Here is an 18,777-nt window from a genome sequence, read left to right as displayed (position 1 = left end):
CAAAGTATTCCCCAGTCAGCCTTATCTTTGTTCCATTTGTCCTTCAGATAGAGCTTTTCTTGTCTTTTTCAATAAAATCCATCCGGCTTTTTTTTTTTTTTTTTTTTTTTTTGCATCTCCCAGTAACTGAGCTGAGAAGACCAATGAGATTCATGGCTTTTATAGTTCTTAGCAGCTGCTTTTTAAGAGATCAAAACTTAGAATGCTGCTACATGGTATTAAGGCATAACTATTGATGTGTCCCTACAGGGGATATGTTTTTCTTGGGGTAGGAAGAGGGAAAAGGGGAGAAAGGTGAAGGATGACCACTTCACGCATGCTTGGGTCAGTAAACTTTAATTTCCTTGTTTCCTAGGATCCTCTTTGCAAGCTCAGTGCTGAACCTGACCGAACTGGCTGCCCTTCGGCCTGACCTTGGAAAATTGAAAAAGATTCTGTACTTCCATGAGAACCAATTGGTATATCCTGTCAAGAAATGTCAGGAGAGGGATTTCCAGTATGGATACAACCAAATTCTCTCATGGTAGGTATAGATTATATCATTATATTTAGACCTTTGCCCCCCTTTTTTTTATAGTTAGCTTTTAAATCTGGAGACCTACCATACACTTATTTTAAAAACTCCTTAAAGTAGGTGTGTATGTTTAAACATAACTTACATGGTAGTAATTGCTTGTGCCTTTACTATATATCTATACAGATATATAGATATGAAAACGGCTAATCCCTTTTAAGATACTTGTGTGTAACAATCTAACTAATTGTATGTTGAACAAGTTACCTATTTTCTACAACATTCAAAACAGAATCAAAATGTCGACAAGAGACCTTCTTCACCCCTTGATTCCATCATGTATTGTTTAAACAATACTTTTTAAAAAGAACAGTTAGTTTTCATTTACCAACCACTTTCAGTATATCCAGCTGAAGTCAACATAAAAATTTACAGAGGAAGAAATAAAAATTGGAGCATATTAGAGCAAGGAGTTTTTGTCCTTTTTTTTTATTGTTTGTAAGAGGAAACTATGGAAAATGAATCTTTAGGTGGTTGGTGTTTTTTTTTTTTTTTTTTCCCCTCATTGAGTCCTCTGAAATTGCACAGCCTTAAAATACCATGACATTTCAAAGGTGATGGTCCTTCTCTGTTGTTACTTCAACAAAGTGTATCTCTTGAAGCTTAGTTAATGAAAGAAGTTAATAACAACTCTGAAACGGCTTTGGTATTGGATCCTATTCATATAACTGCAGCAACCTGAGTAGAATCAGGTTGGCAGTGATTGGATACATCTTACTCACCTTTTTTAATGTTATTAGCAGTTGGGATTGATGATGTGTTTAAACAGACTCCCAACTCTTACAGGCATATTCCATAGTTTAGTTGACATAGAAAAACAACTATATGGTAATATTTCTGTGTTTCGAGTATTTCGTAAATCTTTTCCTGCAATCATTTTTACAAGCTGCTTCAATTGTGAAGTAGCAGTGCCATCAAAATAGAGTGGAACTGCTTCACGTCAAATGTCTCATAAAAAAGCAACCGTTTTAAAATTTCATAATAAAATTAAAATACTTTATTTTATATTGAAACTGAGAAGGGAAATATGTTTTAAAAACAAAAATAAAATCATTTTGTGCTTTATCAATATGGAAAACATTTGTAATATTCTTTTGATTTCTTGAATTAGCATCATTCTTTTCCTCAGATAGTGTGTGTTTATTACCCCTGAGAAATAACTGGGGAAAAAATTAAGTCTATTTTTCCCTTTATGGGTGGCTTTAAAGTTAATGGAAGTTACACCCACTCATATCAGAGAGGAAGTGCATGAAAGAATATTTCTGTAGACTGTCTTGGATCTTTAATTTAGCATAGACTGGGTTTTTAAGAGTATAAGTAGTTGGGTTGCATGCCCTATGAGGGCAGATATCTATAAAAAAATTTAGCTCACTGCCCCTTGTCTATTTTATAAAAGATTGTTTTTCCTCAAAAGGAATGAGACTATAAAAGCTCGTACATGATTTTCCAGCATTGCTCTTCTCAAGAGGGTAAACTGATAGACAAGTTCTGGGAGAAAGAAGTAGACTCAATCATTGGTTGGACTCTTAATGAGAAAAAAATGGTTTGCAGTTGTCCAGAGGACAAATAAGAGTGTCAGAAGGCAGTCCTGTTTCAGATTCTCTTTGAAAAGTATGAGTCTTGCTTCCTCAAATGTTTCTTTAGTTTTCTTGCTGACTTCTGCTTTTGTTGGCACTGTCGGATTTCTTTCCTGACCGAGTGGCAGTTAAGGACCTCAGAGGTGACTGGCATAAGCACTCACCTTAAATAGAGGTTTCACTAACCCTCTGACTTATGAACACATGTCGTAACTGTATATTATGACCTGTGGGTCGCTATTACAATATGTGACATATGGTGAAAACAGACTAGCTGTAAAACATCCTTCAACTTTTGGTATATTATTATATTGGCTTCCTTATTGCTTGGTGTTGTGTCAGCACTTCTGTGACATTCTTTTGTATTATCCATGCTGTTCTCACCCCCACCCCCAAATTTCCACTAGGTTGCAACTAAAAAAAAAAAAATACTTGTAGGGAAAAACAGTTTTGCAGGGGAGGCATAAAGGTGGCAATTCAACATTCCTTTTGTAGGTTTTTCATTCTGCTGTGTATTAATAATAGGAACTTTGGCTGCCCTCAGTAAACGGAGGGTTTGCTATGATATTCCTATTCTGTAAGCTCTGCCTATTAATTTGTGTTTTATAGGTTTATGGGCTTTTGTGTCTTTTTATGGACTTTTCTTGATTTGTCACTTTCAAGGTGAAATCAAACTAACTGCTACTTGGGCTTATGTACCTTCTCACTAAAACATTTGTGTGCATTTTACTGAGATCCAGTGACAGTGAGACTGACATGGAATCATTGCTTAAAGCAAAGAGGACCATGTTAAAAAATCAAAACAGTTGTTTATTAAGTCAGTTTTTTTGACTCATAAAGGGAACATGCTACATATTCAGGTTTTATCCGGCTTGCCCATAGTTATCATTTGTGTTCATTGTTCTTCAACAAAATGTTCTAGGCAGTTCTGAACAATGCTGACATATTTATGACACTTAAAGTTTGTTTTCACATTTCCTTATAACAATGTATTTTGGATTATTTGTATTTAAAAAATAGTAAGGGGAGGAACACAATCTTTCCATCAAAAGTAATAGATAATATATTTATTTTGTTTAATTTTAAGGGCCCATGGTGTTGTGGCCCCTCTTCTTTGACTACCCCGAATATATTCTAATCATAAAATAAGTTATTTGTAGAGATCCCATATAATCCTTCCTGTATAGTTCCAGAACTTTAAAAAACCTAATGATTTCTTGAAGAAACGATTAAACAAGAAATAGACTTTAACCACACGTTGAAAGGTATGCTCTCATGTGAAATAGCTTTATCTGAACTACTCTCCTTGAAGGTACTGAAAAGTATGGCATGTGTTCTGTTGTCAACAGTATGGCGTAAAACGATATGTGTCACTGACACAGAAATCCGACGTGGGCATTTGGGCCACAAAGGAAAAGGTCCTGTTGTACTTACTGTTGTTGATAATATAGAAAATCCTGACACTGCAAAAAAATAAACTTTGCTTGAAGCCTCATAAGAACCCAATAAATCATTTAATTCCTCTCTTGCCTTTCCTCCCTGATGCCAGCAATCTAACCTACCATGATGGAATGGGAATGAAACTAACTTATCTATTAGAAGCGATGTAGTAAATACTGATGGGAAGTGTAGAGTTCTTTGCAAACCCAAGTACAGTATAAACTCTGACTAACACAGAGGTTTTAGGCTTATAAAAGATAACTGTAAATGACTGTGGGTTCATCGTTTGCATTTATCCCTTCCCTTTACAGCCTGGTGGCTGACGTGGTGGTATTCAACTCGATTTTTAACATGGAGTCATTTCTCACCTCTATTGGAAAATTTATGAAGCTGATTCCTGATCACAGACCCAAGGATCTGGAAAGCATCATCAGACCTAAGTGCCAAGTTATTTACTTTCCCATCAGGTTTCCTGATGTGAGCAGGTCAGTATGTTTCACTCCATTTTCAATATTGTGTCATAAATTATTCCCCAAATGTATAGAAATTGGTGGCATTCTTGCCAATTATAACTTTTCAGCATGAGCATGGTTAATTAGAGAATCGAGTTCTGTTTCAACATGCTGTGATTTACAAACATTTTAAATGGTCCTGTGTCCAACCAATCACTGAATGTTTAGTCCTAATATTGAGTTCATCCTTTGTTTTCTGTTATTTATTGGTTTCCTCAAGCAAGCTGCGTTGGCTTTTTTGACACTTACTGTTTTGTTTCTTTATTTGTTGTTTTGTTACAGAAGTCATTGTCAAGCATATTTCTCAACCTTTGCATTCAGCTTATGTCCATGGGTTTATATGTATATAGCAACCACTCTAAGTAAATCAATGTTAAATTTCACTGCTTGGGTTACTTTCATTTCCCATTCTATTTTCTTCTATTTTTTTTCCTTCTTCCATTTCTTTTATTCATATTATCTTAATTAAGAGTAGGTCTTCCATGTTAGGTTGCAAATACACTTAATTGCCATTTCTCTTCCTCTGTTACTAAGGACATTTTTTATTACCCTTGTTGCTGGGCCCACCCTGAATTAGCAGTGGATGATGTGGCTCAAAGGGAACATTCTCAAATTCCTTTTCACTTCTGATTAAACCTAGCAAAACGGTTTTTATCACCAGTAGGAATATTTCCCCCATGTGAACAGAAAGTTTACTTCAGTGGGACTCATACTAGCTGGGGATGCTGCTGTTTGTAACTCATGATGCCCTTAAAAGAAGTTCAGGGACAGCTGTTTCTTCCCCATCCCTGAAATGAAGGCAGGAAACAATTTAATGTCTATGCATGTTATGCAGGAGGTCTGAATTACTCTCTGTGTTCTAGATTTACTGAGTTCACCCAGATTTTGCTGTGGGATCAGTAGTCCTCATCAGCACTCTTAATGCTGATTTATTTGAGTGTTTTACTAGTTAATATTTCATTGAAGAAAAATCTGCCTAATACCAAATCAAGTTAGTGAGTCATAAAATTTAAGTCAGACAACCTTGCCCAATTCTTACTTTATGGAGTTCAGAATGCAGAGGCCCAGAGAAGCAAAGACTGGCTTGTACTCACACTGCTGACTATGGTCACAGACTGAATTAAAGTTTAAACTCTATGATTTTTTATTCAGTTTTCTGTTTAATTCTTCAAGCTTCCTATCATTATAGGTTATTTGTCAAAAACATTTAATCGTTTATTTGCAGTTTTGACAACTCTCAGGCCAAATGAAGCTAAGATCAAGATTGATTTCCAGTTATATATTTGTATATGTATAAATATGTATATGCATAAATAATGTGTATTTGTGCATATATATATAATATGTGGGATGAGACAGTTTCAACTTTTGGAAAATATAATTGTTATCCTTCAGATCTATGATTAGTTAAAACACAGTTTATATTTTAGGTCATACTTTTAAGATACGAACTTTATTTTGTGACATGTTTTCAAGGTTTTCATATAATATATGCTCAAAATGTACATCTTTGAGTAGGTGATTATACTACATCTTAATTATTACCACTATAGAATTCCAGATAAATACTATGTTTTAAAATTCATTTGCATCTGATATATCCTTACAACATCATATGTTTAATACACCTGTGGCAATTGAATAGTTTATTAATTTGGACTATATTACCATAAATAAATCTAGCTAAATGGAAAAAGGTTAAGAAATATTGTGGCCAAGATAACATTCATAAGCAAGGTCTTAGCCCAGAGTGTTATTTGAATTATTTTCAAATGGTAATTTGCTTTATCCAACCCAAACTCATATAGTGTAAGTAAGTGATTATTTGCATGAATGACAATCATTCTAATGCCTGCAGTCTTAAAAGAGTATTATTTTGTTGAGATGTTGAAAAATATTTAGTAATTCCAAAGGCAACATAACCAAGATGATTAAAAAAAAACTTTTAAATGCTTCTATCTTTCTCCCTATATAAATATTATTTTGTCATGGCAAAAATAAATTTAAAAACAAAGTAGAAGATGTAATTAAATTATTAATACAATATGCTATAATACAACGTGTATACTATAATGGATATTAAAGAAGGGGAAAAGCTGTATTTCAGCAAAAAATATGAGGATTTCTAAAGCTTATAACAGTTAAAATTCAGAGCATGTCGGGTACATAGGATGTCAGTAATATTGGGCTTCCTGGCAACTGCTGTTACCTATTGCCCTCCTCACTCCTCACTGCCTTGTCTTTCTCATGGACCAGAAAAATAATAGCAAGAAAGAATATCACTTTAAACTATCATTATATGTATTTGGGGTGCCAGGGTGGCTCAGTCAGTTAACTCTTGGTTTTGGCTTAAGTCATGATCTCAGAGTTATGAGATCAAGCCCTCCATCAGGCTCTGTACTCAGCAGGGAGTTGGCTTGAGATTCCCTCTTCAGTCCCTCTGCCCCTCCCCCTGTTTATGCTCTAAATAAATTAATAAATATCTTTTTAAAAAAAAAAACAAACTATCATGTGTATTAAACATTTGGAGATAGGAAAGCTCTTAAACACTGGAGGTGTACTTACATGTATTTGAGTCTTAACTACCACTTACTAGCTCTATGACCTATGTCAGTGTAATGACCCTGAACTTAGGTTCTTTAATATTATGATTATATTTACCTTATCACCTCATAGCCATTGCATAGTGACTAAATGAAATAATGCATATGTGAAATGCCTGGTATATAATAGCCCCCGTAGTAAAGACAACTTCATCTTATTAATTTCCCCACTCCCACTGTTATATAACCAAGCACATTTACTGCCAGCTGAATATAAAGCACCCTCTTCCTCTCTACCCTCTCTTAATCAGCACATGAAAATGGAGAACCCTGCCAAAGGAGCAGCCTAATATAAAGAGGTTCACTTATTATCCTGTTTCTCATCCTGACTCAGTCTTTGGGCCTCACAGGAACCTACCATCCATTGATGGAGCCAACTCCTTATTTTGATTCTTTTCTTGTCCCAAGTTTGCTTCTTCCTCCTTGAGCTCAACCAACATATTTGATCATGTTACTTGCTGTCTTGCATATACTCTCTTTTTTTTCTTTGGCACTTTTCCTTTAATCTAATTAGGAGGGAAACATCCAGCTATACTTATTAGTCTACTCTGAATTCATATGGTCCCTCTGAGCTGCCTGGCAAGCAGACCACATTTCCCATCTTCTAGATAACTAATCATGCATTTTTCTTGCTTTGTAAACTTCTGATAACAAATATTATATCTTCATTCTCAGATCATGACTGAGAAAACAGAAGCAGTCAGCAGAGAATTTCTATATGCTGCCACCGCCACATCTGCCCGTCCATGTGCTTCTAGGTGCATCTTCTTTATCTTCACACCTATTAATATGGATGAACTGACTTTGCTTCTCTGTAAGGTCCTTGCCTCCACCAGAGTCCCTCCTTCGTGCATACCTAAGGACCACTGTCCTAGCAATCTGTCCTTCTCTGTTCTGCATCATCAGTTTTCCTGTCTTTTGGATCATTACTGTTAGCATAAGAAAAATGCCATTTGTTTTACATCTTTAAAATTAAAAAGTTCTTTCTTGATTCCACTTCACCCTTCTGCTATTGCCTGTTCCTTTTCTCTCTGTTAGTAGCAAAAGCTCCTGAAAGAGTTGTTTATACTTGTTTCCATTTTTATTCCTACTGTTCCCTCTTATAGCTACTCCACTGAAACTGTTTTTGTCAAGGTTACCAATGACTTCCATGCCTCTCTAAATCCTGGGATCAATTCTCAGTGCTCATCTTCTTTAACATTTCAGCAGCATTGACACACCGTGACACATTCTTCAGTTGATTCCTAGGACGCTCAGGTTGCTACTTCTCGGGCTTGTTGCTGGTTCCTCATCATTACCCTGGCTTTGAACTTCAGACTGGCCTTTGGCACTCTTAACACTTAAAGGGTTGATGGAGGAAGAGCCCAGGATTGAAAGGAGAAGAAAAGAGTCAGGAGGCCAAAACTGAGAGAATTATCCTCTGGAGCAAAGGGAAGAGGGTTTTAAGAAGATGAGGTCAGTAGTGAATTCAGAGGACCAAGGTTAAATAAAGTGATGACTAAAACATATCCTTGAAATTTGACAATTAAAGAGTCCGTGGTACCCCATTCTGCATTCTGTTAACTCACAGAAAAGTTTCCTATGTTCTTTCTAGTAGCCAGAGAAAGTTAGAATCCCAAGTTTGGATGAAATCTCTTTCCTTTCCTCTTTGTCTCTGTCTCTGCCACACACACACACACACACACACACACACACACACACAGATTCTGCTCCTCATTTTGTGGGTGGAAGCACTAAGATTCAGAGAAGTTAAGTGTCTCCTGGTAACCACACAGCTAGATACAGACAGAGCAAGAACTGGAACTCATATCTCAAAATCTCCATCCTGTGCTCAGCCCACCACTTATTGTGAATGCAATTTCAGAGGTCTTGATTATCTGATTTCTCAGCTGACAGCAGATTAGCAGCATCACATTGGGGGTGCGATAAAGGCAGGCTCACTGACAGCAGTAAGAAGTGACAGCTGACTGACAGCTCGACAACAAGGGAGGAGAGAGATAAACTATTAAAAAAAAATATATGAGAAGTGAAAAAGCCTAGCAGCCTGGAGCCATTCTATGGCAGGGCAGGCAACTGTGCACGTTGAAGAACCCCTGCAGACATTTCTCCATGATTGTACAGCTTGTACATCACATGGATGGCTGTGATGTATTAAAAAAGATGAAATGATAGCCAGTAAATCCTGTGTAAGAATGGAGGGAAGTGCATAACCCATTGTTGGCAGAAATTATAAATAATAGCAAATGCAGGTAGACATCATGCCTCGCTCTAGAATGTACACGAGCCATATTCACCTAAAGGAAGACAGTGAACGTCTAAACCCTTCCCATACAGTTGTACTATCTGTAAGCTTAGGTGACCAGGGAATATTTCAGTAGGCTTTCTTTTTTAGATCTTCCTGATTGGAGCCATTTTATGGACTAGATCTCCCCTTGCTGCTGGCGTATACATTAGCTCCTCTGGTACTGAAGGCATCCAGGCCTGCCAGATGATCAGTGGTCAACAAGACCTAATTTGCAATATTAATACCATGCTTTAGCCTGTTTTGACTGCTGTAACAGAATACCGTAGACTGGGTGGCTAATCAACAACAGGAGTTTATTTCTCATAGTTCTGGAGCCCGGCAAGTCCAAGATTAAGCCTCTGGCAGATTTGGTGTGTGGTGAAGTTCTGTTTTCTGTGTTTGTGCTGTGTTTTTATATGATGAAGGGAGTGAGGGAGCTCTCTGGAGTCTCTTTTAAAAAGGCACTAATCCCATCAATGAGGGATCCACCTTCATCATGAGATTATCTCCCAAAGGCCTCACCTCCTATTACCATCACATATAGGGGCAGGGTAGGATTTTAACATGAATTCTGAAGGACTGCAAACATTCATCTTGTAGCATGCTAGAAGATAAATATGATCTCAAGACTTGTTGAGATGAGACTCATGACTAGGAAGTCTATGCTGTGTTAGAGGGTAGAGATTAGATTGAAAATGAAGGAAATTTCACTGTATATTTATCAAGAAGGAAGATTTCACGTGGAACTCCATGGTGCTGATGGCTATGTGATATAAAGAATAAAGGAAGCAGTCCTGCAGCCAGCAGAGTTAGACATTGGCTAGAGAAAACCGGTTTTTTCCTACTCTAGGTCACGTAACTGCCAAACAGGCCAGGCTGAGTACAACGAGGGGATTTTAGTTGCACCAGGCCTTGGTGCAACTCTCGGTCTAATGAAATCAGAACATCAGAGGAATTTGCAACTTGCTTTCTGACAGAGTCATCTTTAGAAGGTAGAGTTAACCATAACAGCTAACCTTACTTGTTCTTATTTTAGCCCTACATTGTGCTAAGCTTGTTCTGTGTATTTTAGCATTTTATTCTTCCAACAATCCTGAAAGCTATTTTCCATTTATAGTTGAAGAAACTCAGACATAGAGAATAGAAACAACTTTTTGCCTACGGTCATACAGATAGTAAAGGTAAAACAAGAGATCAAACATTTTTTTATCCGATTTTAGAACCTAAATTCTTAACGGTTTTTTCTATATTGGCTGTGCCCCCCAAAGAGGTTCTGTTCCCTGGCATTTGACTCTGACCAGTGAAGAACAAATGATTTATAAAAGAGAATCAACAGAAATATTGAGTAAAAGGGAGCATGTCATGGTAACGTTATGAAAGAAAGGACTCAAGGCTTTAGAAAGCAGACTTTTGGGCAGCCTGGGTGGCTCAGCGGTTTAGTGCTGCCTTCAGCTCAGGGTGCGATCCCGGAGACCTGGGATCGAGTCCCACATCGGGCTCCCTGCATGATGCCTGCTCCTCCCTCTGCCTGTGTCTCTGCCTCTCTCTCTCTCTCTCTCTCTCTCTCTCTCTCATGAATAAATAAATTAGAAATCTTAAAAAAAGAACAAGAAAGAAAGCAGACTTTTAAAAGGTTGAGGTATTTAAAAAGAGGATACCTGAAGAGGAATGAGAAATTAAAAAAAAAAATCTGATAGTAAATTGAAGATAGGCCCAAAGAAGCAGAATAGAAAAAAGAATACATTAAGAAAACAGTAATAGGCTCAGACTATTATTCTGTGTATCAGAAAAACCATTTTTTTCTACTTGTAAATATCTCTAATTTTTCCAAACTCTTTTCCCTTACAAGTTAGCTTATAGCATGGTACCTGTCTTATTGGGCCGTGCCTAATCCATCACATTAGATGTTTAGGATGGAGCTGACTGTGTCAGCCTATCATCACACTTCTTCCATCTGTCTCCCCTACAGGATTTGGTGCTGAGGGACCATTCATGATTTTCATAGAGTGAGATTATCCCAACTCCCAACAAATTGGATCACATAAGAATGTATTATACAAATATAGTGGATTACAAAGTGGTATTTTTATCCTTGAAAAAGACCAGGTTTTCCCAAGGAATTCCATCAGGGAGCCATGAGTGGGAATGTCAAAGTAGATATCCTCTGCTTCAAGTAACATTCAGTTGGATTAAAGGTGAAGAGATAAAGGCTCAAGACTGTCAAGTCCTGATACTTGTATATATTTATCACATGTTTGCGTTCTCAGTGCCATTATATTGCGAAAGAAGCTTAAATTTCTTTATTATATTTACACATAACTGATCAAATGTGTGTGTTTCCAGGGGAGACCATAAAAAAATCATTTATTTTTTAATGAAGGGATGAGTGGATGGTATTTCCTTAGGAGTTGAAGTTTGGACTTGGAACAAATTGAAGACTGTATACTTTAGATGGAAAAATAGGAGCTCTTTCCTGGGGTTCAGATTCCATTTAGTCATCACAGAGAATATCAAGTATCAATCTTGTGATCAATAGAGAACAATTTCATATGCTTCTGTAATCATTTCGTTATATATTCCTATTTCTCACAATATTGGTTTGTCAGAGTTGCCTGAATGAACAGTAGTAGGTTTTACCTGTGAGTTTCCTCATTTCAGAATAGATTTTGTATCCTGGGAATCGGAATTATATAAAAAGCATCTCTGGTTTCCTCCTCTGTACCGCGTTTTTGACAGCAAAGGAGAGAGGAAAACAATGTTGGTCATTTGGAGTAATCTCAGTTATGGAAACCGTAAGAATTTCTCTGCGTGTACCTCTCCACCTATGTTGCTAAAATGTGATGCTAGAACAGAGGTCTATGGACTTCACGTAACTATTTTAGAAACAAAAACGGAGAATTTTAAAAACAGTGTGAAAACTTTAAATGAAAACTCTCAGGCTGTGCAAACAAAGGCGAGGAGCCTAAGGGCTTTTTGAAGAATTCTTATTAAAAAAAACACTATTTTACATTGCAAAGCAGATGTGTCAGAAAACAACAGCAGATCTGTAATTTGAGAATTCGGGGATTGATAGGACAGAAGGCAGCCCCCATGGCTCCCCACAGAAAACTTTGTTTTCTGCAGTCAAGAGTTCTGCTTTTGGCGGGGTTGCCAGAAAACACCTTAATCTTCTTACCACATGTGGTCATATTTCTCAGATATTTTGAGAAAGCACTAGTTAGACATATTAATAAAATACTGCCTTTGCTGTGTGAAATAATGAAGTGGGTACTGTCTTCTTGAATATTAATCTAGGTTTGAAGTAGAAGAAGAAAAGTTTTGCTTTTACAAATTTAAACATATCCATATTTGCTAACAATTATTTTGGCTCTTCAAAATGAATGCAAAAATGTGTTTCGTTTGAATGTCATTTAAAAAAATTTTTATAGAATCACTGTACTAAAAAAAAACTTTTGATAAATCATTCCAATGTTTAACACCACTCACTTTCACGAAATCTCCTTTATATCTAATGCAAATCTTTCATGCTGTGTTATATTCTAACCATCTTCCTCTTACTATTCTTGTTAAGAAAAGAGTTTGGTTTCAGCATATATACAATTCCTTTGTTGGCCTGAAGTTACAAAGAACAAACTCTTGCTTACTCAAACTCGTATTTTTAGTGAAATTATCATTCATGTTAATGCCTAATTACTGCAATTAGATTTCTGCTCTCTTCAATTTATACAATAACAATAACCCTACCCAAAAGAAGTGCTCTAAATTCAGCAGCAGCAGCAACAAAAATTATCCTTTTATAACATGATTTACCCCTGTTCTCAAGTATAGAGAATGTTTGGCATCATTGTACATCAGAGACTTGATGTACATTTTTTTTTTAAGTTCCTCATTGTCCTTCCAAAGTAATCTGGGAGGTAAGAAGCAAAGGCCACAGATCACAGGGCGGAGGAATAACTAAAAATCAGAGAACATGCTTAGCTAGGGACTACATCATCCATCCAAAAGGAATCATGGAGCAGGGCTGCTACAAAATGAGAATGAATATCATTCAGCAAACTTAAACCATAGTTGAGGGGAATTCAGCAAAAGGCCACTTAGGATCTCTTCCCCTCGTGGGCTTAGAGGCCATTACTAAGCTTCCTATAGCGTAAGGAATGATCATCAATGTAGATCCAGCCAGGCAAGAACAATTTATGTTATATACTCTGTTCATTACATGAGTGCTATGTAAATGCACGTTAGAAAGATTTCAAATAAATTACTTTGATGTTTAAAAGACCAAGCTTTGGTTATCTTCCTAAAAAGCACTCAATTCAAATCATTCCATTTGGGGTAATGCTGCATAAAAAGTGGGAGTCAGCAGGATGGTGCACAGCAATCTAGTTTGTCTTATACCACTTACTACTACTGCTCAGCCTAGAGCAAATCACTTAACCTCCTAGAACTTCTGTGTTCCCATCTGTAAAATGGGAATCGAAATAGTACCCACCTCTTGGATTTATTGCGCCAATTGAGATAATTATTACAATGTGCTGACTGAGCTCTGTGCCTACAATCTAGTAATGTTTAGTAAATGGTAGTGATTTTATTTATACTCCCATCATCACCATTTTGGTTATGTTTGACAGGCTTTTTGGTTATGTTTGACACCCATTCAGCATGATTCCAACCTCAAAAGTGAGGGGGGACAAAATTTTGAAAACCCTAATAATTTTGTGAAACATCCGAGGCTCTGAAGATTGCCAGTAATTCAGACAAGGGGTAAGGACTGTTTTATAGCCTATCAATCCACATAACCGCAGCACATGAGAGGGCATAATTCAGCAGTGCCTGGGCCAGTTACACGGGCTGTTTCCACATCTGCCTGGCACCTGTGATACGTATGCATTCCTTGTGGCGCTACAGTGTGGAATGGTGTGTGGGGTGATCGGTGCAGAAGTCATTGTAGTTGTTCAGTGTTCTTGTGAAGAGTGCTGGAGAGTGTTTTAGATAGTTTTCCACTAAAAAAATAAATTATTTGGAATGTACCATTCAGCAGTAAACTCCCAGAATAATCTAACACAGAATGGCTCATTCCACAGAAATTCCAGATAAAACACTTTATAGGAAATTCTTTAAAAATATGTTTCAGAGTAATCAGATGCAATAAAATATGCTTAACAGTAGTTTAATCCTTTGAGATTTATTCATGCCTTGTTCACCCAACATTTATTAAAAGCTTGCTATTTGTATGGTAAATAGAAGGTATTCCAGGATTTAAGGATATAGAAGACAGGGGCCTTAATCATAAGAGCTTTGTAGAAATGATAGGCATAATCAGGTGTCTTTAAGTTTAAAATAGAAAAAAGAACACAAGTGCTTTTTATGGCATTTAATCTGGGCATTAAAGACTGACTCAGCTTTGGGCATAATAATACTGGCTATCATTTATCAACTGCCTTTTCTGGGCATGCACTTTATGTATATGACTTCTAATCTTTACCAAACCCCTGCAAGCTAGGTACTATTATCCTCATTTTACAAGTGGGAAAAGTGAGGTTCAGAAGGTTAAGCTTGCCTGAAATTGTACAGCTACCAAACTGTCATAGCTTCAATATGCTGCTTTCATTAATGCCATGTTATTTCTTACTCTGAGGAAAAGGAGAGTGGGTTAGAGGATGTGCAAGCACACATTATGGAGAGAGAATAGTTAAAACCAGATTTATGGCAGTGAATGATCTCTGGGCCTAGAAGAGATTAATTACCTTTGACTCAAGTGGGTGAAGAGGTAGCAAGATTAGAGATGGGAATTAAGGCTGAAGAATTTGGACTTTAGCTGATAGTCATTTGGGAGCCACTGTTAGATCACGAAATGGGGAATTTGTTAATTGTTAAATAGAGTATTGATGGGAAAGAAAACAGGATGCAGAGAAACAGGTTTTAAAAAATACCAGAGTACGTTATTGAAGACTTGAGCTAAGGAAGAGGACATACACATAAATATGCTGGTTGTAGACTTGGCAAGTTGATAGTGGCAACTTAATGGATGGAGAAATGATCTTGGATAATCTCGAAATGTTAAATGATTGACTAGGAGTGACTAGGAGAATATCTTTTAAGTGGTTGACTAGTAGTGACTAGGAGAACACCTGTTCTATTGGAATTGAGAATAGATTTGCTTGTGTAAAGGTGGGGAATTCAGAGTTTTATATGTTGAACCTGAGATATTGGCAGGTCATTTAAATGGAACTGACCAGCAGGAAGTGTCCACTCTTACCCCAGTGTCATTATTTAGAACTGTGTGTGATTTGTTATATTGACCTGCATTTTTAGACATTTTGGTTGGATTTGCTCTTTTTTTTTTTTTAAGTTAATTTATTTATTCATGAGAGGCACACAGAGAAAGAGAGAGAGAGGCAGAGACACAGGCAGAGGGAGAAGCAGGCTCCATGCAGGGAGCCTGATGTGGGACTTGATCCCCAGACTCCAGGATCACGCCCTGGGCCAAAGGCAGCGCTAAACTGCTGAGCCACCCAGGGATCCCCTGCTCTTTCTTTTGATATGCTTGACAAAGCTCAAATTTATTTTTGCCAAGTAAATCCAAAGTATCTGTTTCTTGTCATTTGTTCACTTGTCTTCACTTGTCTTCTCCTAGTGTAGAATTTGTGAAAATATCAGATCTTTTGAACTCTTTATTTCTGGATAAGCAGGAATTTATTAAGTTACTCCTTCCTCTGTCTTGCCGGAGTTCAATAACTGAATCACTTCTGTCCCTTTGGACAGGGACTCCTGAGATCAGTAGTTTATAATGAAAGGGCAGAATGGTATAGTGCCTAGGAAGAGTGACTTGATGTTAAGCACAGCCGTGTTTCACATCTCTTCTGCTAACCACTTGGTTGATATCGAGAAAGTTGTTTGACCTTTCACACCTCATTTTCCCCCTTCATCTGTAAAGAAGGGGGAATAATAGCAGTCTCATTGGCTGTTGTGAAAATTAAATGAGATATGTATGTAAAGTATTGGTTAAAATGCTTAAAACATACTGAGAATTAAATAAATGGCACTTGTTATTATTATCTTTAAGTTGTATATTCATTTTCAAAATACCTGTAGTGCTTTCATTAACCTCTATGTAATTTATTTAATTTTCTATAGAGTAAGAACTTTGCCCCAAATTGTGGTCCTGTATGACTTCAGTAATTTTAGAAGCAACAGGTGTTTGCTATATGTCAATTTATAATTTAAAAAAAAAAATTAAGTGTTGCTTGCGGGCAGCCCAGGTGGCTCAGCGGTTTAGCACCGCCTTCGGCCTGGGGTGTGATCCTGGAGACCCGGGATCGAGTCCCATGTCAGGCTCCCCCCTGCATGGAGCCTGCTTCTCCCTCTGCCTGTGTCTCAGCCTCTCTCTCTCTCTCCCTGTGTCTCTCATGAATAAATAAATAAATAATATATATTTTAAAAAATGTTGCTTGCTTTAGTATTGACTTATCTTTACTATATTGGACTATGTACCAAAATTCTACTTAGAAATATTGCTAAGAATATTAAATGCAAGTACCATTCTATGTGTGTACTTCTGTCGTGTATGCTGTGGGGGTTCTGTACTTTGGGCTTAATATACGGTGAATTGTAGACCTTTCTGACATCTAACAAGGTTTGTATTAAAAGGCAGCTATCTGCAGAGGTGCTTCTGGGAATGATTAGAAATCATAAGCTTTCCTTAAGTTTGGTTGTTTTTGTTCTTACTATATTTGACTCAGGGTTACCTACAAATTTATTTTTATCAATAAATATTCCTATGAAACTAGTTCTTAATTAAATAATTGTCACTTTTTGTCTTGGAAGATTCTAATTTTGTGTATCAGCACCATTAAATATGGAACTTATAAAAATTAGCAAACATAATAGTGAGAATTCAATTTAGGAAACCTAGTTACAATTCTCTTTAATTAAAGGTAAGCTCATTAGTTGCACAAACACTTGTCCCTTCGTTCAGTCTTGCCTGTTGTTCTAAGCTGAAACCTTGGTCCTCTTCTTTAGACAGACACAAAATGAGAAAGGTAGAAATTCTTCTCTTATTTTCCCCTTGGCCACACACTAAGATTTATATATAATTAGTGAGCGACAAGAGAAAAAAGAGCAATTTAACACCTCTTCTCTCCTGTACGTTGTATTTTTGTATATCCATGGAACTGTCTCTCTCATTTGAAATTCAGTGTCCAGTCCATTGCTTCCTGTTCCTATTCAGGTCTTAAGTTCATGAGTATTGACTGCTGCTTTTAATTCATTTGCATGTAGAAAACTGATTTATCTGTTTGGGATATCCATCCCACTCAAACCCAGTGCAGATCTGCTCTGTAAAATATCAGCTGATAGCCCGAACAGACCCCGTGATTCTATGGAGAGAAGTAGGGACTGTTCAAAACCACCACGTTTCATTTTTATAATACCAAAACTCATTTTATAATACCAAATCCTAAAGTGTATGTTATAATTATTTTCTGCTAATTGAAGAGGGAGCTTCTGTCTCAGCTGATGAGAATGGATTTGAAAAGACATAAGCAAGAGACAATGGGGTAGTGGAATATGCAGGATTAGGTGATGAATTCTGTTGGAAATAGCAGACAAGGGGGGAGAATGAACTCAAAGAAATGCCAAAGTTTTAAAATTGTACTGTTAGCTGAAATAGGGAAATCAGAGAAAAATATCACCCACATTCAAATGCAGACAAAATTGTTTTGTTTTGTTTTGTTTTAGGCAGTTGACTTTTTCTTATAAAAGAACAGACTCAGTCCTGAGAGAGTACAGAAGAAATTAAAACAACAACAACAACAACAACAACAACAACAAACTCTTAGTGATCTTCAGTCTAATTTCTTCATTTTGCAGCTGGAGAAACTAGAGCAGAGGTTTTTACTTGAGGTTATAGATCACCATCACAGCAGAGTCGCAAATTAGAAGCCAGTTCAAAAACTTCATGAGATTATTAGAAATGTGCCGCCAGGGTTGTTGGTTGTATTCGTAATTAGAAGGATAGGATTAGCTGAGCATTGATAAAGCAGACCAATTTCACCAGGAATATGTGGCATTCAGAAATTTCTTAGAAGAGTCTCAGAGATACCAGTGGCATTATAACTTGTCGCTACTTTACACTGAAAATGTCCAACTCTTTGGTCTGTAACTTGTTTGGAGATTAAAATGCTCATTGGCCAACTCTCTTTGCTTATAACACTTTTTGCTCTTCCAGGAAATACTATAAGAAGAGGAATTTCCAGCATTTGTAACTCAGAACCTGAAAATCGTTTTTTTTTTTTTTATTATCTCCCTTCTCTGGGACTTGGTATCACAATTTCTGAGTGAACCATTATTAAATACAACTATCAATTTTTTAATGCTTCTTCTTTGCAAGTTTTGTGTAAATTATCAGAAGATATTTAATATTTCCATTGCATGATGGCTTTGGGCATATGCCTGTCCTGCCTCTTCTTAGTATCAAGTGAATCCCTCTTTTTATCTGGATTCCTATTTGTATGTCTGGCTGATGTCCCTGGGAGCTAGCTGAAGTTCTGGGTAGGTAGGTGGACACCCAGTTGTGAAGGAAGGAGGGCAGCAGGATGACAAGATGGGCAAGAGTCACGTGTATTATAAAGGGAAGTGTGGTGCAGAGGAAAGAATAAAAACTTTCCATTCACACCTGGCCTTCAGTCTTGGTTCAGGCATTTTCTAGATGTGCAGCTTGGTCAAATTATGTCACCTTCTCTGACCCTTGATTTGCCTCACATCATATCATAGAGTTGCTGTGAGGACT

General features: G+C 36.9%; 1 protein-coding gene across 14 annotated transcripts in view; it reads left to right on the top strand.

The window, feature by feature from the left end:
* GTDC1 (glycosyltransferase like domain containing 1) overlaps positions 1-18,777 on the top strand; it is a 392,925-nt gene that overhangs the window by 187,857 nt on the left and 186,291 nt on the right. For all 14 annotated transcript variants that reach the window (XR_005374275.1, XM_038565123.1, XM_038565125.1 and 11 more), the window contains 2 exons: positions 356-523; positions 3,903-4,076. Coding sequence is in view for 13 of the 14 variants with exons in the window: in XM_038565123.1 (XP_038421051.1) it covers positions 356-523; positions 3,903-4,076 (342 nt within the window). In the remaining variant the exon portion in view is untranslated. The remainder of the gene's footprint in view (positions 1-355; positions 524-3,902; positions 4,077-18,777) is intronic.

This window comes from Canis lupus, chromosome 19, assembly GCF_011100685.1.
Source record: "Canis lupus familiaris isolate Mischka breed German Shepherd chromosome 19, alternate assembly UU_Cfam_GSD_1.0, whole genome shotgun sequence".
Taxonomy (NCBI): Eukaryota; Metazoa; Chordata; class Mammalia; order Carnivora; family Canidae; genus Canis; species Canis lupus.
The sequence above is the reverse complement of the archived record's forward strand: the minus strand, read 5'-3'. Positions and strand labels throughout refer to the sequence as shown.